General features: G+C 28.2%; 2 protein-coding genes across 8 annotated transcripts in view; both read right to left on the minus strand.

The window, feature by feature from the left end:
- LOC111681082 (piezo-type mechanosensitive ion channel component) overlaps positions 1-23,738 on the minus strand; it is a 63,656-nt gene continuing 39,918 nt past the window's right edge. For 3 of the 7 annotated variants that reach the window (XM_023442801.2, XM_023442800.2, XM_023442803.2), the window contains 16 exons: positions 20,715-20,866; positions 17,468-17,621; positions 17,176-17,398; positions 15,288-15,563; positions 14,994-15,038; positions 5,207-5,342; positions 4,855-5,138; positions 4,692-4,781; positions 4,058-4,183; positions 3,629-3,773; positions 3,181-3,554; positions 2,561-3,114; positions 2,207-2,479; positions 1,942-2,143; positions 1,733-1,874; positions 1-508 (listed from right to left, as the gene is read on the minus strand). In XM_023442801.2, coding sequence (XP_023298569.2) covers positions 311-508; positions 1,733-1,874; positions 1,942-2,143; positions 2,207-2,479; positions 2,561-3,114; positions 3,181-3,554; positions 3,629-3,773; positions 4,058-4,183; positions 4,692-4,781; positions 4,855-5,138; positions 5,207-5,342; positions 14,994-15,038; positions 15,288-15,563; positions 17,176-17,398; positions 17,468-17,621; positions 20,715-20,866 — 3,374 coding nt within the window. In that variant the 3' untranslated portion in view covers positions 1-310. The remainder of the gene's footprint in view (positions 509-1,732; positions 1,875-1,941; positions 2,144-2,206; positions 2,480-2,560; positions 3,115-3,180; positions 3,555-3,628; positions 3,774-4,057; positions 4,184-4,691; positions 4,782-4,854; positions 5,139-5,206; positions 5,343-14,993; positions 15,039-15,287; positions 15,564-17,175; positions 17,399-17,467; positions 17,622-20,714; positions 20,867-23,738) is intronic. The other 4 variants (XM_023442802.2, XM_046945294.1, XM_046945295.1 and 1 more) reach the window with 4 other exon arrangements.
- LOC124418583 (WAS protein family homolog DDB_G0292878-like) lies at positions 13,165-13,881 on the minus strand. Its single transcript, XM_046945297.1, has 2 exons — positions 13,460-13,881; positions 13,165-13,210 (listed from the first exon to the last, which is right to left on the minus strand). Exon 1 carries the CDS (start codon positions 13,740-13,742, stop codon positions 13,485-13,487), a length of 258 nt encoding a protein of 85 aa, XP_046801253.1. The 5' UTR covers positions 13,743-13,881; the 3' UTR covers positions 13,165-13,210; positions 13,460-13,484.

The raw sequence follows: 23,738 nt of genomic DNA on the forward strand, positions 1-23,738 counted from the left end.
TTAATATTAATTACATATGCTATTAAAACATAAATTATGCATAAATAATATCCACAATAATTAACTATATAATTAATTAATTAGTAACAGTAGTAATATTCATAATCAAATCATACAATAATAATTCGTAGGCAGTTCTTAAGTTTTGATTGTGTACTTTGGAAAAAAAAGGAATAAAAAAATGAAGTTTGAAGTATTTTTGTACTTCTTGTTGGTTAAATGTAAAAAAAAATTAAGAATTTATCTGCAGGAAATTTGCTTTTAAATATTGAATTTGTTTCTTTCTATTTTAAGACACAGTCAGTTAAGGTTATTGAACATTAGCTGGTTGTGGATGATCATTACGTCGCCCACTCATACGGCTACGCACCGAATCGCTGTCGGTCTCATCATCGGCAATTTCTTCACGGGGTCGTGTCCATTTGATCATTGTTTCCGGTGATCGATACAAGAAGATTAATTTGGCAAATAGATCTTCTTCCAGCATGAATTCTAAAGCTTCTCTCACCTGTGGGAAAGAAAAAAAATGTTAATAGCTGTAAAATTGTACCGCTTATAAGCGCCATTAATGAAGTAAGACTAAAACTGGTCTAGAACTGAACTAGAACAGAACTAGAACAGAAGTAGAACAGAACTAGAACAGAACTAGAACAGAAGTAGAACAGAACTAGAACAGAACTAGAACAGAACTAGAACAGAACTAGAACAGAACTAGAACAGAACTAGAACAGAACTAGAACAGAACTAGAACAGAACTAGAACAGAATTAGAACAGAACTAGAATAGAACTAGAACAGAACTAGAACAGAACTAGAACAGAACTAGAACAGAATTAGAACAGAACTAGAACAGAACTAGAACAGAACTAGAACTGAACTAGAACTGAACTAGAACTGAACTAGAACAGAACTAGAACAGAACTATAAGAGAACTATAACAGAACTAGAACAGAACTATAACAGAACTAGAACAGAACTAGAACAAAGTAGAACTAGAACAGAACTAGAACTGAACTAGAACTGAACTGGAACTGAACTAAAACTGAACTAGAACTGACATAGAACTGACCTAGAACTGAACTAGAACTGAACTTGAACTGAACTTGAACTGAACTAGAACTTAACTAGAACTGAACTAGAACTTAACTAGAACTGAACTAGAATTGAACAAGAACTGAACTAGAACTGAACTAGAACTGAACTAGAACTGAACTAGAACTGAACTAGAACTGAACTAGAACTGAACTAGAACTGAACTAGAACTGAACTAGAACTGAACAAGAACTGAACTAGAACTGAACTAGAACTAGAACTAAACTAGAACTGAACTAGAACTGAACTAGAACTGAACTAGAACTGAACTAGAACTGAACTAGAACTGAACTAGAACTGAACTAGAACTGAACTAGAACTGAACTAGAACTGAACTAGAACTGAACTAGAACTGAACTAGAACTGAACTAGAACTGAACTAGAACTGAACTAGAACTGAACTAGAACTGAACTAGAACTGAACTAGAACTGAACTAGAACTGAACTAAAACTGAACTAGAATTGAACAAGAACTGAACTAAACCAGAACTAAACTAGAATTGAACAAGAACTGAACTAAAACTGAACCAGAACTAAACTAGAACTGAAATGAACTAAACTAAACTAAAATTTTAGATAAATTTTCCTGATTAAAATCTCTAAATTTGGCAAAATCTTCAATATTTGTTATAAGAACTTACCAAGTATATATCAAGACACAGTTGTAGGACTCTATCAACATTTGGCAAATCTTCATGCATAATTCTTCTCGTTTGACCACCCAAGAAGTTCTTCAAAAATCTGGAGGCCAATAACACGAATGTAGTATACAAACCGATGATACTAAAAGCATACAGAGTAAGTTAAACATCTATTGAAATATGTATGTATTTATATTAAAAAAACTCACCCTCCTCCCGTTAAGAATGTCCACGTTGAAGGGAACTTTTTATCATTAAACGTATAAAACACTATACCGGATGAACAGTCGTAAAGAGGTAATTTTTTCAGTAAAGTCGATACAGCATCATCTCCCCCACAATAGTCAGTTATTTCCCACCAGAAGCTACTATTACCCGCCGAATTCATAGATATACTCATATTAGTAAAATCTATAAAAATAAAGTTGAAATTAGTAAAATATATTCAAATTCAGTTATATCTTAGTTACCAACCTGAATATTTTGTATTATTAACTTTCGGTACCAGTGCTGATATATATGTAGGATCTCCAGAGTTCAAAACTTTTATAAATTTCGGCACTATATTGGGTATGGTAGCATCCGTGTCATTCTCATTACCAGTTCTAATCATATTCTCTAAATTCTTTCTATCGGCATAGTCACCCGTCATTTCCCAAGTGATTTCAGAGCCGACAGTGCCCACTTGATTTTTGACCGGAGGTGTTCGAGTTAGCTCATAGGACAAACGTACAACCAGTGTTACATCTTCAATAAGGTGGAAAAAAAAGAAAATTTGTATTAAAATAATTGTTAAAATAATAATGAACATAAAAAACGACCACTTACTGCTTTCCAATTCGGACAGTAATCTAGCCTTATCTGGCGGCGCTATGTTCCACATTGAGGGTGAATTCCTTTTCAATTTAATAGCCGCTACATCTGAAGCATCATAGTTCAATAAGAATGATAACGCCTCCTTATCCTTTATATAGGCATTTTTCATAGCAGAGAACATGCTGTCGTCGAATACAAAAGAACTTTCGCGCGTGCTAGCCACATAGATGGGATCGTATGAACCAATACGTATAGACACTTTAACTTCTGTGGGCACATTAGATTGTCCAACAGCACCAGAAAGAGCAAACAATGTCAGAGGACCCCATAAAGCAAAAACGATGAGCAGTATAGCCGAACCGCCCATTAACAGTTTCATAAATGTGGCTTTCTTTTGAGCCCTTACAGCAGGGAAATCTGTTTCCATTTGTCGTAAACATTTAATAGAATAAATATTGGCAAAAATATCTTCCATTTTCAACCAATCGAATAAGGTCATTGTGGTATCCGTGCACAGCCAATCTAAAATAGTACGCAACTCATACAGGAAAGGTATAAGCATGTAGCTGTAAATTAGATATAAAGTTTTTTTAAATATTCCTTATTTTGCAATATATTTGTAAAGAACTTACATTTTAAATGAAATCATATTAATCATTGAGAAACTCTTGGTTAAGAAATTACCCAATATACGATTTGGATAACCACATTTAATTTGATAACTTGAGAGCAGCAAATAGAAACATTTTATGATATAGAATATAATGGGGGGAGCGGAAGCATAAAAACTTCTTTCCGTTACAGCGGGTACAATAAAGAACATCCAGACATGTATGCCCACTACCGAAATAAAGTGGAATATGATTTTATAAACCAAAGCCTTGCGCAAGTACAGAGCACGATCGATAACAATTAAAACGAATTGTACCAGCAACATAATCAGAAAAGGAATGGGTACTTTGTTTTCGGCCAAATAGGTTTTAACACCACCATCAGCTTGTTTAGACTAGTTATAATAAAGGTAAAGAATAATAAATTTAAACATTTTTTATATTCGGAAATTAGTTTTTGAAAACTTACACTAAATGCTGTAAAGCCGAAAAGTAATACAAAGAAGTTGATAAAATCACACAGGAACATAAGAGCATATACATCGGTAGGTAGACGAGCTTTGTGTACCAAATTGTGGAAAAATTTCGTTAAACCAGATAGATACTTATTACGCCTATAATTAAAAGAAAATAATGTTGTTTACTCGATTCTTACTAAGGAGTAACAGTAACAAAAACTGATCTCGAACTGAACTAGATCTGAACTAGAACTGAACTAGAACTGAACTAGAACTGAACTAGAACTGAACTAGAACTGAACTAGAACTGAACTAGAACTGAACTAGAACTGAACTAGAACTGAACTAGAACTGAACTAGAACTGAACTAGAACTGAACTAGAACTGTACTAGAACTGAACTAGAACTGAACTAGAACTGAACTAGAAATTTATACTTACTGCAAATTCTCCACGCGTTTAACTAAATCATTGGGAGACACCGTTAAACGTTGTTCGCTATTACGTTCGGAACCGCCCGAATTACGGCGTTCAGAATTTTCGTCTTCATCACCATTAGTATCATTCCTATAGGCAATTAAAAAAAATAAAGGTTTTTTTTTAAATATTATAAAACATAAATAAAATTTATATAAAACAAAAAACAATAAACAATATACCTCTTATTTTTAAACACATCTTGACTAGAAATGGTTTCATTACTTGTAATGACCCATTTATCAACCTTTAAACTTTTAAAACTTGTTGAATTAATAATTTCACTAAATGAACCTTTTATTGATACTTTTTTCGATTTTCTTTTTTGTAATCTTTGAGATATTTTATAAAAACTTATTATATCTTGCTTTGATTCTACTACATTCAAAGAATCTGAACTTGAGCTTGAAATTGGTTCGGTATTTGAGGCTTTATTTTGTTTGCTTTTAAACTTTGCTAAGAGAGCTCATGAAAAGTTTATATACTTTTAAAAATGTATGTAAAAATTTAAATTTTACTTTACCTGCCCTTAAAATGGAATTATTTTATAGAATTTTATAATTTTAAAAAGTTTCTTTTTTTTAATGTATGTACTTACAACGTGGACTTGGAATCATAATCATCTTCACTGTATTTATCAATAGGTTTATTATCAATCTTCCATAAACCATGAGATTTCAAAATGAATCTGAAATTAAGAAAAACAAATTTTAAGCAATTTCAGAAATGTTTAATTATGATAAAAAATAACACTTTCTTACCTATGGAAAAATAGCACCAATAGCAATAACAAATCATAGGTGGCATAATCTGAAGACATTTCCACACCAAACAATTTCTCAATACCCAAAGGATTATTGGGTAAATTGTAATGATAATTAACCCAAATTAACTTGAATTGGAAGATACATTTAATAAGTACTATGGCCTGGGTATAAGCAATCAAAGTAACCCAGAAAGTTTTCGTTGGACGTGGCAAGGACAATGTGCCCCAAAGGAAGACCATCAAGGGTAGAGGTAATGAAATTAAACTTGCATTTACCACCTAAAGTTTAAGATAAAATGGAAATAAATTCATGTCATTTATTATAGATTTTAGATTGCAAAACTTACTTGATTTATAAACACCACTATATAACAGATCAAATCAGTATTTGATAGTATAGCATACCAAGCTGATATTAAAACCTCCACAATTATATTGTGATCGCGTGCAGTAAAATCTTCATCGTCGAAGGCAATTTCCGTGCTGTAATGTTGAAATTTTTATAAATTAAAAATGTTTTGTTTATAAGAAATAAAGTTCAGGACTGTTCTGTTATTGTACTTGTTAAATGAATTAATGATACTAGCCCGTAATCTATGCAGCATCATCTATGTTATATGACTGTGTGCTGGATGAAATTTCTAAAAATATGTTTCAAAACTCTACTTTATTTTTATTTATTTATGACAATTTTATGAAAAATTTCAGACGAATATTTACTATAGTTGAGTTGGAGACTAATTATAGATCCATCCATTTTTTTAGTCCAAGGACGAATCGTACTTTTTAAATAACTAAGTCAAATATACAATCTCTTCTTAAATCTAGGCAATTTAGTTCTTTATAGAAAACTAGCATACCCTGGATGCTTCGCTACCATAACTATATTCAATATCAAAAAGTACCATCGGAAAAACGAAAAAGTACAAAGATCTCTTTCAATAAATTCTCATTTAATAAGGACCGTGTGTTCCGGTTACCAATTATATAGAATCCATTTGAATAATAGAAAAGTACCAAATAGTTCTCACTTCCAGAATATTATTCAGTCAAGACCATGTGTGTTCAAATTAATGTTCCTAAGTTGAATATTTTGGAAAATTAAAAAACTACAATTTATGAGATAAAAAGTACTAAAAAGTTGTTTCTTAAAGGATCTTATTCAATGAGGACCATGTATGTTTAATAATCATGTGTTTTCAGTTCATATTAAAGAACATACATAGAGTATCATTTGAAGGAAGAAAAAGTACCAAGAGTGGTATAAAGTTTACCTAAGTGGAAAGTACTAATAAAAAGATTACAATGTTTTCCCTTTTTCGCTTAGAAGTATACTTTTTCGAGAATTAAGTTTACAAAATGTTCCGTATTAAAATCTACATATATATCACAGATAAAACTCAAACGATTCAAATCTGCATTCATTTATTCCAGAAAAATTGTGCTTTAAAAAAGGTACCAAACAATTTACTCGAATTTGGTCCTATATAGGCCTTAGTACACGAATTCCAAAATAATATACCAAAAGCTTATTTTGTGTGAGTAAATCAACTACTTTTTGAAATTTTATAAAAGTTGGCTTAATGAGTTTGAATAAAATTAAATTTTCCGTTTTTCCCCTTTTTGGTACTTTTTTACCTAGTGAAATAGCAAAAATTTTATTACAATAAATATTACAGAGTTAGTCCGTAATTTAATATGAATAATTCAATAAACCGAAAAAGTTTTCTTAATGTGCTAAAAAAAAGTACCATAAATACAGTTTTGTCCCTTTTACACCCAAAAAGGACTGAATTTTAAAAAAGTACGAAACAGGTGTCTCATAATTTTGAGAGATGTATCCAAAATATTTAGAAAAATTTGATTATGTTAATTAGTTTAAAAGTTATAAAGGGCTGAAAAACGTACCAAAATCACCTTTGTTACACATTTTTACCCCTTAAAAGTACGAATTTCGAAAAAAGTACCAGACACCCATCTGCTCATTTTAAGAGTAGATACAGGTATCTTGTATCACTAATATTATGTAAGATATTTAAGAAAACCTGTTTAAACCGTTTTTTCCCCTTTTTACTCGTAAATGTGCAAATTTCCAAAAATCCGTCCTTAGTGGATCTACATAACCAAAAACACATCTACTGTCAAAATTTCATGATTCTAGGTTCAGCCGGTTGGGCTGTGCGATGATGAATCAGTCAGTCAGTAACGCTACTCTTAAACCGACATTAAAACAATCGAAAAAATATTCTTTTTGTCGGAAAAAGTCGATTTTTGTTGGAACAGAGTCCAAGAATCGATTTTACAAAATAATGTAAAAAAAAATCAGAAAGTCGATATTATAAATGTTCGAAAAATTTATTTTTTAATTAAAAACACAAAAGTCGAAATGTTGATTTTATTATGATCGCACTAAACTTTATCATAGCTCTCATATAAAGCTCATTTTTAAGTAAAAATTCAACATAAAGAATTAAAATTTCCTACATTTAAGTGACAAGTCGAATAGTGAACAGAACAGTCCTAAATTTAATATGTTTTGAACTATGACATACTTATTAACTTATTATAATATTATTATCATAATTACACACAAAAAAGTCGACGAGTTATTAACAGTTTCATTTAGCATAGCTCAAAGATTCATACATTAAATAAAAGTTTTTTTGAACTTTGAACTTTCATACCTAACCAGCAAAAAATAATAATAAATAATAAGATGTTGAAAAAGTCAGTACAAATAATATATTCGAAGTACATCAAACTTTGGTGAAAAATTAATGAAATTAACATAAGGATATCATTGAACGAATTCGGTTTATTTTTGACATCTAAATATCGGATTTTTATTGCATCTATGAATAAGATTAGATGTAGTTCATAGTTGTCAAAATGAACAACATCCCTCCAATGACACGCTAATGTAAAATTCATAAGTTTTTCACCAAAATTTGAAGTACTTCAAGTATGTTATTTGTGGTGAAAATTCTACTTCTTTTCCTCACTTTTTTTTCTGGGTAGTTCACACGAGCAGTCGAATTACTTATACCAAGTTGTTCACACGAAGCACTTGAATTACTCAATTCGGTATCTGTGGTATATGTGTTTTATTTTTGACATCCAAATATAGGATTTTGACTGCTTCTATAACAACATTCCTCCAATGACATGTTGGTAGGGGGAGTTAAGTCTTCTTCAATATTATTTACTTATGTAGAATTTAAAAGTGTTATTAGTGTTGGTAAGTGAATTTTGACCTTTATGTCATTTTCTGAAGGGAGTTTGTATGGGGGCTAGTCGAAATAATGGACCGATTTCAATATTTTCAACAGGCTTCGTCCTTGGGCCAAAAGAAGCGTGTGTGCCAAATTTCATCCAATTATCTTGAAAATTGCGGCCTGTACCTTGCGCACAAGGTTTACATGGACAGCCAGCCAGCCAGACGGACGGGCATAGCTTAATAGATTCAGAAAATGATTCTAAGCCGATTGGTATACTTTAAGGTGGGTATAGGACGAATATTTTTGTATGTTACAAACATCAACACAAACCCAATATACCCTCCCCACTAAAGTGGTGTAGGGTATAAAAATTGTAGATGCTGAGATTTTTCAATAACATTGATTTATCTTATCTATGCTAATTAAAACTGTTAATATTAAAAAAAAATAATTATGCTAAAAATATAAATTACAACATTCAATAGTTAAGAAAGAAATAACTATAATTTCTAAAACTAAATTTTTATATAAATTAATCTTATTTAAAAAAAAGTGTTACGTTAACTCAAATTATGTGGAGTTTTATATTTATTATAAGTTAGTTTAATAATTAGTTAGATATTCTTTTACAATTTATTATGAAATATAGTCTTAGTAAACATTTTTTTTAGTAGCTAGCTTTAAAAATATTTCATTAAACCCATTTAGTTACGAGTACTTATTGTTTAATAAACTTAAGTAATTTTTTTAAAGAAAATAGATTTTTCAGTGCTTCAGAGACATTCATTGATACAAATATTGAGAAAAATAACAAGATGACATTTTGTAAAAAAATAATAACAACAATAAAAAATATATATTACAAATTCCAAAAAAGAAAAAAAAACATGCTAAATTGTTTAAAAAAAAATTGACCAAAAATTCATACATTCATAAATGTGCAATATTGAAAATTGTAGAAAAAACAAAGAAGAATTCATACAGTGAATCAATTAAGTAATTTGCCTATGTAAAATTTTATAAATTTTAAGAAAAAAACTTTATCTGAACAATTATTTTTAGCAAAATAAAGCAATTTGTTTGTTGTATATTTTTAAAGAATATTTTAATTTTCTACTATAAAAAGTAAAATTGTTATATTAATTAATGAGATTTTTGATAAAATGTGAACGTGTTGTTAATTTTTTGGGTCAATAAAGTATTTTGCTTTTTTAGGTTTTTTGTTCATTTTTTTAAATATTGCTGCATTATTTTATAAAATTTAATATTTTTATTACTCTTACTATTTAGAATAACATTTTTTAGATATTTTAGTAGTGGAACGGCTAAATTTAGAAATTTCTTAACCGATTTATTATCCTATATACCTATGAGAATTTATAAAATCTTGATTTTCAATCTCATATTTTAAATCCTTTATTTTATGAATACGATACAGTAGGCGTATTTGGATCTAGATAGTTATTCTTGATTTGGGTCCTTAATATATATAAGTGTATGTATTAGGTGAAAAATATTGCTTTTGTTGACGTTTTGGTATGATAACCACCTCTATTTTAAAATATCTAAATTAGGTATTTTTCCTGTACTACACGACAGTTCACTTTACATTGGTTCCAAGCAATCTAAGGTCTGTTTAGAGGTCTTAATTTAAACATAGTGTTCCTCCTAGTTCGTATATAGATTTTGAAAAAGATAAATCAGGAGTCCAATAGTTTTCCTTGGATACTCAGTACGTTTTTTGTAATAATTCTTTGGAACATTTCATCTATTACTCTATTTTATATTTTTTAATGTTATTGATTAAACATTTCATAATTATATTTTATTGATTTACACTTGTTCTAGAAATCTAAACTAATTTTTTATATCAAAATTGCCTCATTATTATCCTTTAAACATTTTAAGGCAAATAACATCACATTTTCACCCAATGAGGATATGATTTTTGCAAATCGCAATTGAAAAATACTTAACACTTTTTTCCTTTTAACAATAAAACAATAAATTCCAAAAATAATTTGAAAAACCCCAACGAAATTAACCGGAATTCTTAATATGCAAAATACTTTATTGACATGCAAATTCTGATGAATAATTATAAAATGCAACAACAAATGCACCAAAATTTGTATTTTAATATTTTTTCTAATTTTTCCCATTTTACACAATCTCTATTTTTAATTGGAAAACATATATTTACTTATTACCTATTTTTTCGAATTTTATTTATGAACAAAAAACTAAATTCTCGTAAAAAAAAGTTAAGCAAAAAACTTAGTTGATTCACTGTATATAAAAGTATTAAAGCACAAGGACAGTTTTAATAAAAGTTTTATATTTGTATGCTATTTTTTTCATGACTGAAAAAAAACTTAAAAATTTAAAATGTTTTCAGCAAATAGCAAATAGTTTTGAATATCTTAGAACAAAACAATCATTACCCAATCAAATCGAAACTAAAAACAATTACAATAATAAAAAAATTTTAAACATGAAATTAACAACATATTTTAACAGACAGACAAAACAAAATATATTTAATATAATTGAAATATGTATGAAGAATGTCATAAAATTCTAATAAAAAAATGGTGAAGAAAAAAAAAACAAAATTTATGTTTATAAAACAAATGCTACATTGTAATGAAAAAAGAAAAATGTTTTTTTTATTTTAAGAGATATTTTTTTAAAGAATATGCTAAGCTACCTGGTTACTTTCTCTTGAGACCATTGTTTACTTATTATAGAACCTGAGCCTCGATGGCCACGATCAAACGAAGGAGCCTTTATACGTATTTCTGGTAGAGGCTCCGATTTGCGTCTATTATTAAATGTTGTATTAAAAACACAAAAGCCATAAGCGAACACCAATTATTTAAGAATTAAATACATATAAGTTTTGTTTATCAAACAGAAAAAAAACACAAATTAATTATATAAATAAACATAAAGATGAGTTTCTTTTTTAAGCTGTCGTGTTTTTTTTTATACAAATGATACATATAAATTAAAAGCATTTAGAATTATACGAAGAAATATTTATTATTAGTATTATATATAATTTGGCAGAAATTAACACAGATCAAATTGGAGGAAATCTTTATTGGAATTTGACATGTCTAAATACAATTCTACAGGATAAATTCAACTTTTGAAGAATCATTATCAATCAATCAATAAATCAAACAACCTATCTATCTATCTATCTATCTATCTATCTATCTATCTATCTATCTATCTATCTATCTATCTATCTATCTATCTATCTATCTATCTATCTATCTATCTATCTATCTATCTATCTATCTATCTATCTATCTATCTATCTAACTATCTATCTATCTATCTATCTATCTATCTATCTATCTATCTATCTATCTATCTATCTATCTATCTATCTATCTAACTATCTAACTATCTATCTATCTATCTATCTATCTATCTATCTATCTATCTATCTATCTATCTATCTATCTATCTATCTATCTATCTATCTATCTATCTATCTATCTATCTATCTATCTATCTATCTATCTATCTATCTATCTATCTATCTATCTATCTATCTATCTATCTATCTATCTATCTATCTAACAGTTATAGACTAGACTATAGACTACACTATAGACTACACTATAGACTAGACTATAGACTAGACTATAGACTAGACTATAGACTAGACTATAGACTAGACTATAGACTAGACTATAGACTAGACTATAGACTAGACTATAGACTAGACTATAGACTAGAATATAGACTAGACTATAGACTAGACTATAGACTAGAATATAGACTAGACTATAGACTAGACTATAGACTAGACTATAGACTAGACTATAGACTAGACTATAGACTAGACTATAGACTAGACTATAGACTAGACTATAGACTAGACTATAGACTAGACTATAGATTAGACTATAGACTAGACTATAGACTATTTATCTAACAGTTATAGACTAGACTATAGACTAGACTATAGACTAGACTATAGACTAGACTATAGACTAGACTATAGACTAGACTATAGACTAGACTATAGACTAGACTATAGACTAGACTATAGACTAGACTATAGACTAGACTATAGACTAGACTATAGACTAGACTATGACTAGACTATAGAATAGACTATAGACTAGACTATGACTAGACTATAGACTAGACTATAGACTAGACTATAGACTAGACTATAGACTAGACTATAGACTAGACTATAGACTAGACTATAGACTAGACTATAGACTAGACTATAGACTAGAATATAGACTAGACTATAGACTAGACTATAGACTAGAATATAGACTAGACTATAGACTAGACTATAGACTAGGCTATAGACTAGACTATAGATTAGACTGTAAACTAGACTATAGACTATATCTATCTATCTATCTATCTATCTATCTATCTATCTATCTATCTATCTATCTATCTATCTATCTATCTATCTATCTATCTATTTATCTATCTATCTATCTATCTATCTATCTATCTATCTATCTATCTATCTATCTATCTATCTATCTATCTATCTATCTATCTACCTACCTATCTATCTATCTATCTATCTATCTATCTATCTATCTATCTATCTATCTATCTATCTATCTATCTATCTATCTCTATCTATCTATCTATCTATCTATCTATCTATCTATCTATCTATCTATCTATCTATCTATCTATCTATCTATCTACCTACCTACCTATCTATCTATCTATCTATCTATCTATCTATCTATCTATCTATCTATCTATCTATCTATCTATCTATCTATCTATCTATCTATCTATCTACCTACCTACCTACCTACCTACCTATCTATCTATCTATCTATCTATCTATCTATCTATCTATCTATCTATCTATCTATCATTTGATCTGTATTAGGTAATTGCTCTTAACAACAAAAACATATGTTTAAGCTAAACATAAAACAAAAATTTGTTAAAAATGAGATAAAAATTTATTATGCAAATAACATTTAAATTAATAATAATATTAATAATTATAAACTTAAACACAATTTTTTATACAAAATAAAATTTAATAAATAAATTATTTTGAAAAAAACTTACCCGCGCATAATTTTACTATTACGATCCGCAATACTTTCTTTGCTTCTATAATAAAAAGTTGAATATGAAAAAAATGCATAAAAAAGTTTGGGATATAAATTTAGAATAATTTTAGACTCAGATTTTGTTAGGGAAATTTTGAAAAATGTAATTGGAAATTAAGTTTTTTCTTTGGTGTTAGTTTTAGAATTTTAGAAAATTATAAAGACAAAAGAAATTAGTTTTAGATTTTTGTTTTTGTATCAAATAAGAAATTTAATAAATAAAAAAATTTCAATTAATTCTCTTGTTTACCTATCATCAACGACATCTAATGAAACTATGGCTTCATCGTTATATTGTTGTATATCGGATGATGATTGTATGGTGGAGGTGGTGGCTGTGTAGGTAGTGGAGGTTGTGATGTTGGCAGTGGTGATAGTGGTAGTTGTGGATTTGGTGATTGCATAGGTTCATAAGTATTGTGATTGTTTTGTGGCGGTTCTTGTATGTTTGTAATATTATTAAGTGCATTATTTGAATTCCGTTTAGATGATGTTGAAGGAGCGGCGGCATCTTCACTTTCATCACTACTCATCGGTCACACAAAATTTAATCAATCAATTCAATTCAATCAAAAACAAAATCCATACAAACAATTAAGAAAAAAATACAAATAAAAAAGAAACGTAAACAATTTTGCGTAACAGAAAAATTATCATCGAAAATTTTATAAATTAAAATTTAATAATTTTATTAAAAAAAATGTTTTGAATTTTTATGTAGATTTTATTTAATGTTTTTGATGATGTTGAGTTTAAATTTTGTTTTTTTTTTATTTATTTGTCGGTGATTGGTGAGGGCGGGTAGAGCAAATTATAAAGGTAGCAAACATATTATAAATATGCAAAATAAAAAAATAAAATAAAAGAAATAAATAATATATTAATTAAATTATAAAATGAATCATTAATTTTATAACTATGAATAAACTTTTTTAAATTGGTCTATAAAACGGAACAATTTTATAAAAATCACTAATAGAAAGCAACACAAACGCAATTCAAACTGTTACAATTTTTTTCAATATTTTACTGTATGAACCCTGCATATATATATAGTATATAAAAATGTATATAATTATGTATTTGGTCATAGGTATTAATAACATTTTAAAGTCATGACGTAGTCTGTCTAATACACATCAACATTAAATTAGATGCATTTGAAAAACTTATTTATGTTCCTGACTATATTATAGACTAGATTATACACTAGACTATAGTATAGGCCAGACTAGAATATAGACTAGACTATATATTAGACTATATTATAGACTAAACTAGAATATTGACTAGACTATATACTAGACTGTAGACTAGACTATAAACCTGACTATAGACTAGACTATAGACTAGATTATAGACTAGACTATAGACTAGACTAGACTATAGAATAGACTATAGAATAGACTATAGACTAGACTATAGACTAGACTATAGACTAGACTATAGACTAGACTATAGACTAGACTATATATCTATCTATCTATCTATCTATCTATCTACCTACCTACCTACCTACCTACCTATCTATCTATCTATCTATCTATCTATCTATCTATCTATCTATCTATCTATCTATCATTTGATCTGTATTAGGTAATTGCTCTTAACAACAAAAACATATGTTTAAGCTAAACATAAAACAAAAATTTGTTAAAAATGAGATAAAAATTTATTATGCAAATAACATTTAAATTAATAATAATATTAATAATTATAAACTTAAACACAATTTTTTATACAAAATAAAATTTAATAAATAAATTATTTTGAAAAAAACTTACCCGCGCATAATTTTACTATTACGATCCGCAATACTTTCTTTGCTTCTATAATAAAAAGTTGAATATGAAAAAAATGCATAAAAAAGTTTGGGATATAAATTTAGAATAATTTTAGACTCAGATTTTGTTAGGGAAATTTTGAAAAATGTAATTGGAAATTAAGTTTTTTCTTTGGTGTTAGTTTTAGAATTTTAGAAAATTATAAAGACAAAAGAAATTAGTTTTAGATTTTTGTTTTTGTATCAAATAAGAAATTTAATAAATAAAAAAATTTCAATTAATTCTCTTGTTTACCTATCATCAACGACATCTAATGAAACTATGGCTTCATCGTTATATTGTTGTATATCGGATGATGATTGTATGGTGGAGGTGGTGGCTGTGGTAGGTAGTGGAGGTTGTGATGTTGGCAGTGGTGATAGTGGTAGTTGTGGATTTGGTGATTGCATAGGTTCATAAGTATTGTGATTGTTTTGTGGCGGTTCTTGTATGTTTGTAATATTATTAAGTGCATTATTTGAATTCCGTTTAGATGATGTTGAAGGAGCGGCGGCATCTTCACTTTCATCACTACTCATCGGTCACACAAAATTTAATCAATCAATTCAATTCAATCAAAAACAAAATCCATACAAACAATTAAGAAAAAAATACAAATAAAAAAGAAACGTAAACAATTTTGCGTAACAGAAAAATTATCATCGAAAATTTTATAAATTAAAATTTAATAATTTTATTAAAAAAAATGTTTTGAATTTTTATGTAGATTTTATTTAATGTTTTTGATGATGTTGAGTTTAAATTTTGTTTTTTTTTTATTTATTTGTCGGTGATTGGTGAGGGCGGGTAGAGCAAATTATAAAGGTAGCAAACATATTATAAATATGCAAAATAAAAAAATAAAATAAAAGAAATAAATAATATATTAATTAAATTATAAAATGAATCATTAATTTTATAACTATGAATAAACTTTTTTAAATTGGTCTATAAAACGGAACAATTTTATAAAAATCACTAATAGAAAGCAACACAAACGCAATTCAAACTGTTACAATTTTTTTCAATATTTTACTGTATGAACCCTGCATATATATATAGTATATAAAAATGTATATAATTATGTATTTGGTCATAGGTATTAATAACATTTTAAAGTCATGACGTAGTCTGTCTAATACACATCAACATTAAATTAGATGCATTTGAAAAACTTATTTATGTTCCTGACTATATTATAGACTAGATTATACACTAGACTATAGTATAGGCCAGACTAGAATATAGACTAGACTATATATTAGACTATATTATAGACTAAACTAGAATATTGACTAGACTATATACTAGACTGTAGACTAGACTATAAACCTGACTATAGACTAGACTATAGACTAGATTATAGACTAGACTATAGACTAGACTAGACTATAGAATAGACTATAGAATAGACTATAGACTAGACTATAGACTAGACTATAGACTAGACTATAGACTAGACTATAGACTAGACTATAGACTAGACTATAGACTAGACTATAGACTAGACTATAGACTAGACTATAGACTAGACTATAGACTAGACTATAGACTAGACTATAGACTAGACTATAGACTAGACTATAGACTAGACTATAGACTGGACTATAGACAATAGACTATGTTATAGAAAAGACTATATACTAAACTAGAGGCCATACTATAGACTAGGTCAAAGACTAGACTTTAATATGAAACATAGACTAAAACGTTTTTTATGTATTTCATAATTATGTTGAACAATTTCAATATTAAATAATAATTATATCAAAATTTAGTAAACTCAAACAAATATTTGACTTCAGAAAAGAAGAAAAACATGAAATCATTATGGTTTTGAAAATTAAAATTTTATATTGTTTATAAACAATATGACTATTTTGTTTATTTTAAAACATACATATGTATCTTTAAATCCTAACAACTTAACAAAATCATAAATGAATAAAAAATAATTAAAATTAGATTAAGAAACATATAATTTAATAATTAACTATAAATAACTAATTTAAAAATAAAACCCAAAAACAAATAATATTGGAATTGATCATTACGATTTCATCAATACATATACATATAATAATTTTAGTTTCTTTCAAATTATATTAAAATTGAAAAGATCAAAATAAAAGCAAATAAATACCTGGCAATATTACGTTTCATTATATTAAATAATGAAGCAGCATTTTTCGCACTGAAACGTCCTTTAAACATGTTGCACATATTATTCGATTCCTTAAGAGCTTTCTTTTCCTCCGCTAAAATCTTATTCACATAACGATAATTGCGTGAAAAACGATTTAAACGTATGGTTAAAGAAACTAAAAAGGCTTCCATTAAACGTATAATAGGATTTGCTTGGAAATCTGTTAGAAATATTTTGGAAATATTAAAGAATATAGAATTTTTTTAAACAATTGCATATTAAAACCTACCAGCATCAGAATCCTCGCCAGTATCACCGCTATCAACTTCGGTTTTCTGTTTTGCTTCACTGGTCTGTGCTCTCGAAGGTATTTCTCCGGCTTTGCTAGTTGAGGGACCCATATCTGTTTGACCATCTTTAATATTTTTAGGTTTTTGACTCTCCTTTAAAAAGAAAAACAATTTGGTTGGTTTACAATTAGTAACAATCAGAAGTAAATACTAGCTGAATAAAAAAAAACATTTTATTTAGTGCCATTTATAATATTTTTCAAAATTAATTTATTAATATTCACTTTCTAGATTTAACCCATTTTGTTTTGAAAGAAAAAAACACTCGAAAACTAATAATTTTTATTTACAAACATATATGTTTTGTTTCGCATTATGGAATTCCCATTTTAATTTAATATTATTTATAGACTAGACTATGGACTAAATTTCAGTCTAGAATATAGACTAGACTATAATCTGCACTTTAGTCTAGAATATGGTCTGGACTATAGACTAAGCTATATTTTGTACAACAGATATAATTATAGTTTTGATGGTAAACTAAACTACTGTATGTTAGACAATAGTATGCACTGAACTATAGACTAGACTGTAGCCTGGACTATAAACTAGACTACAGTGCGTACTATAGACTAGGCTTTAGTTTATATATGTATATAGTCTAGACTTGATTATAGTCCGGAGTGTAGACTAGATTATAGTCTATACTATAGGCATGTTTATAGTCTGCATTGGAATAGACTACAGTATGGACTATAGATTTGCCTATAATATGTACTCCAGAATAGACTACAGTAGGACCTAAGAATTGACTATAGTCTGGACTAAAGACTTGACTATAGACATTACTATAGACTTGGCTATAGACTTGACTATAGTCTTGACTACAGACTTGACTATAGACTTGATTATAGTCTGGACTACAAACTTGACCAAGACTTTACTTTAGACTTGACTATAGACTTGACTATAGTCTGAACTATAGTCTGGACTATAGTCTGGACTATAGTGTGGACTTTTATAGACTTAAGTAAAGTCTGGACAATAGACTTCACTATAGTCTGGACTATAGACTTCACTATAGACTTGACTATAGTCTCGACCAAAGACTTGACAATAGTGTACTATATGTGTACTATAGACTAGGATATAGTCTATACATGTTTATAATTGTCTGGACTATAGACTAGATTATAGTCTGTCCTATAGATTTGCCTATAATCTGTTCTACAGAATAGACTATAGTATGTAATATATAGACTTGAATATAATGTGAACTTTAGGCTTGACTATAGTCTGGATTATAGACATAACTATAGTCTGAACTAAATTCTGGACTATAGTCTGGACTGGGATGTGGACTATAGTCTGGACTACAGACTTCACTTAAGTCTGGACTATAGACTTGACAAAAGTCTGAACTATAGTATAGGCTTTAGTATGCACTAGGGTATATATAGTCTAAACTATAGATTTGCCTACAATCTGTAGTAAAGAATAGTTTGGACTATAGAATTGACTATAGTCTGGACTTTAGACTTGACTCTAGTTTGAACTAAATTCTGGACTGTAGTCTGGACTATAGACTTGACTATAGTCTGTATTATAGACTTGACTATAGACTTGACTATAGAATTGACTATAGACTTGACTATAGACTTGACTATAGACTTGAGTATAGTCTTTACATAAGACTTGACTATAGTCTGGACTATATACTTGACTATAGACTTAACAATAGTCTGGACTATAGACTTGACTATAGTCTGGATTGTAGACTTGACTATAGACATGACTATAGTCAGGACTTAAGCCTTGGATATAGTCTGGACTATATACTTGAATATTGACTTGACAATAGTCTGGATTTTAGACTTGACCATAGACTTGACTACAGCCTGGACTTTAGACTTGATAAAGTCTGGAATATAGACTTGAATAAAATCTGGACTATAGACTTGACTATAGCCTGGACTTAAAACTTAACTACAGTCTGGACTATATACTTGACTAAAGTCTGGACTATAGAATTGACAATAGTCTGGATTATAGACTTGACTATAGTCTGAACTATATACTTGACTATAGTCTGGACTTTAGACTAGACTATAGTGTGGACTTTAAACTTGACTATAGTCTGGACTTTAGACTTAACTAAAGTCTTGACTTTAGACATGGCTTTAGTCTGGACTATAGACTTGACTATAGTCTGAACTATATACTTGACTATAGTCTGGACTATAGACTTGACTATATTTTTCCCTTCCCCTCAATAAGATTACAGGTTTAGCAGCCAGACACAGATCTACATTTAAGAACACTGGACTACATTTAAGAAAGCTTCAAGCAGTTTTTATAATATATTAACTACTACAATTTGGAATCTAAATATGTTCTTTTTTTATTAATTAACAATAAATCTAACTACTTAATATTCAAAATGGGTTAAACTTTAGAGAAAAATATTACAATTAACATAGTTCAATATAAAAATATATATTTGTATATACATTAATAAATACTAATAACAACAAGGGCTCATTATAATCTAGCCATTTATGTATAGATAACTTCAATTCTGTTTGAATTTTCTTTTTTATAAATAAAAATTATAAAAAAAAATCAAATAATTTTGGGGTGTTATTCAAAAAGTGTTTATATACATATAAACATACATATATAAAAAATAATTGTAAGATCTGTGTAAGTGTGATATAAAACATTATTAAAAGTGTTTTTAACATCGATATTGAAAAAAAAAAGAATTCGAAAATTATCAAAATAAAACCAAAAAAAAAAACTCACAAAATATTCACTGGTCGAACGTTGAGCGTAACATAAAGGTTCGGATAATGTTGAAATACGATTACGATTACCTACACCCGCATCTATATCGTCAGCGGTTTGATCATGTTCATCAAACAATAAACCAATATGAGATGGTGGTGCAGAGGCATAAGAACGTTGTCTTAAATAAATCTGACGACGATATTGAACACTACTAATATCCTTCCAAACCTTTTTTTTATTCACAACATACAAAATTTGTTGTATGTAAAAAATTTAGATTTTTGTTTTTGTAATTTTAAATAATTATCCAATGCATGCATAAATTTTTGAAATTTTTTTTTTTAATTTTTAGATAATTTTTTTTAATACGAAATTAAAAAATTATTTTCAATTTAGACAAATCACAATAGATTTTCTTTATTGTTTTAGTTTAAAATTTAAAATAATACTTACATCATATAAAGTTTTGCGACGACTCATTTTAATTTCACTATCGGTTATATTTTCATTGTCTGTATCGAATAAGCCTTCAGAATCGGTTATAACTTCTAATTCGAATTTATCATCCACATCTTCAAACATATAGTAATCTCCAGCACGTACAGCTATATACATATTTAAAAGATTTTTTATTATATTAATTTTAATTTTAGTGATTTAGTATAACAAAACATACATATAAACATCTATATTTACAAAAGAAAAAAAATCTATATAAATTACATTTATATTAATTAATAAAAATAAAAATTAATAATAAAATAATCAAGTATATATATTTATATATGTATGTATATATGTACATAGTAGTAAGTTGTTATATATGAGTAGTATTTCTTAATTGTTGTATGCTTGGCTATAGGCTTTCCGATATGTTTTTGTTTTATTGAATTAATTATTATTGAATAATGTAAATTATTAATTATTTAAAGCCACATGGTAACACTTATTTTACGTTTTCTTTTTTTCTCATAAATTTGAAGTACATACTTGCTTTTCGATAAAAGTTAAAAAATAAATGTTGTATATAATCATGATTTAGATCGGTATTGTTATCTAGAAAAACGTATATATGTATGTAAATGATTTAAACTATAATAAAATAATAAAAATAATTTCATAAAATGTTGTTGTATTTTTTTTTTTCTTAAAATACAATTGTCAAATTCACTATTATTGTTTTAAAAACATTTATGACATCCAACGATAAAATAAACGTATATTAAACTATAGACTAGAATATAGACTAGACTATTTACTAGACTATAGACTAGACTATTTACTAGACTATAGACTAGACTATAGACTAGACTATAGACTAGACTATAGACTAGACTATAGACTAGACTATAGACTAGACTATAGACTGGACTATAGACTGGACTATAGACTAGACTATAGACTAGACTATAGACTAGACTATAGACTAGACTAAAGACTAGACTTAAGACTAGACTTAAGACTAGACTATAGACTATACTATAGACTAGACTAAAGACTAGACTATAGACTAGACTAAAGACTAGACTATAGATTAGACTAAAGACTAGACTATAGACTAGACTAAAGACTAGACTATAGACTGGACTATGGACTAGACTATAGACTAGACTATAGACTAGACTACAGACTAGACTATAGACTGGACTATAGACTAGACTATAGACTAGACTATAGACTAGACTATAGACTAGATTATAAACTAGATTATATACTAGAATAAAGACGATACGAAGCTGCGTCATTTATATAACAACTGGTCAGTTATAGTGTCAGTTTTGACTACAGACTTATCGAGTCTTGATTATTACCTAGACTATAGTATTGACTACAAACTAAACTATAGTCTGAACTATGTCTGGACTATAGAGTAAACTTGTATTAGACTATAGACTGGTCTAGAGACTAGACTACAGTCTCGGCTATATACTAAATTATAGTCTCGGCTATGGTCTATATTATATTACAAAAAAGACTACCTAGTCTTAACTACGGACTAAACCATAATTTGGATTATAGATTAAACTATAGTCTGGACTAAGTATAGACTTAACTATAGCCCGGACAAAATAGTAGACTATAGTATTCAACGTATATTAGACTATAGTTTGCTTTATAGATTAGACTATCTGCTATATACTATATTATAGAATTAGATATAGCATATAGTCTGGACTATTTTATATCACACCATAGACTTTCATCTTGACTGCAGACTAAACCATAGTTTGGAATATAGACTAATCTATAGTCTGGACTATAGACTAATCTATAGTCTGGACTATAGACTAATATATAGTCTGGACTATAGACTAATCTATAGTCTGGACTATAGACTAATCTATAGTCTGGACTATAGACTAATCTATAGTCTGGACTATAGACTAATCTATAGTCTGGACTATAGACTAATCTATAGTCTGGACTATAGACAAATCTATAGTCTGGACTATAGACTAATCTATAGTCTGGACTATAGACTAAACTATAGTCCGGGCTATAGACTAAACTATAGGCTGATCTGATACAGACTAAACTATGATCTGGAATATAGACTTAACTATAGTCTGGACTATAGAATAGATTTTAGTATTCAACGTATATTAGAGCAGACTATAGCTCTATAAACTAGACTATAGTCCCTGCTATTGTCTGGACTATTTTATATCACACCATAGACTTTAGTCTAGACTACAGACTAAATCATAGTTTGGACTATAGACTAAACTATAGTCTGGACTATAGACCAGACTATAGTCTGAATTATAGACCAGACTACAGTTTAGTAGTCCATAGTTTGGACTATAGACTAAACTAGTCTGGACTGTAGACCAGACTATAGTTTAGAAATCATAAGTTTGGACTATGGACTAAACTATAGCCTAGACTATAGAGTAGACTTTAGTATAGTCTGCTCTATAGACTAGACTATAGTCTTTGTTATATTCTATATTATAGTCTCAGCTATAGCCTATTGTGTGGACTATTTTATATCTCACCATAGACTTTAGTCTAGACTACAGACTAAACTATAGAATTTACTATAATCTGGACTATAAACTAAACTAAAGTCTGGACTACAGACTAAACTATAGTTTGGACTACAAACTTAACTATAGTCTGGTCTATAGACTCAACTATAGTCTGGACTATAGACTAAACTAAAGTCTTGAACGTTTATTAGACTATAGTCTATTCTGTAGACTAGACTATAGTTTCGGCTATAGCCTATAGTCTGGACTATAAAACAGACTATACTCTAGTCTATAATAGAGACTTTAGACTAGGTTATAATACGATATAAAACAAATAGTAGTAATATAAAACAAATCTTAAGCATAATGAAAATTAAAATCATGCCTAATACTAACATGTCTTAATAAGGAATTTAACAAAACAAAATAAACTGTAGAAAATAAAAATTAATTAAAAAAGTAATTAAAGAAAAGAACAGCAGTAACCATTTCTGTTCTATAG

Source organism: Lucilia cuprina, chromosome 2, assembly GCF_022045245.1.
Source record: "Lucilia cuprina isolate Lc7/37 chromosome 2, ASM2204524v1, whole genome shotgun sequence".
Lineage (NCBI taxonomy): Eukaryota > Metazoa > Arthropoda > Insecta > Diptera > Calliphoridae > Lucilia > Lucilia cuprina.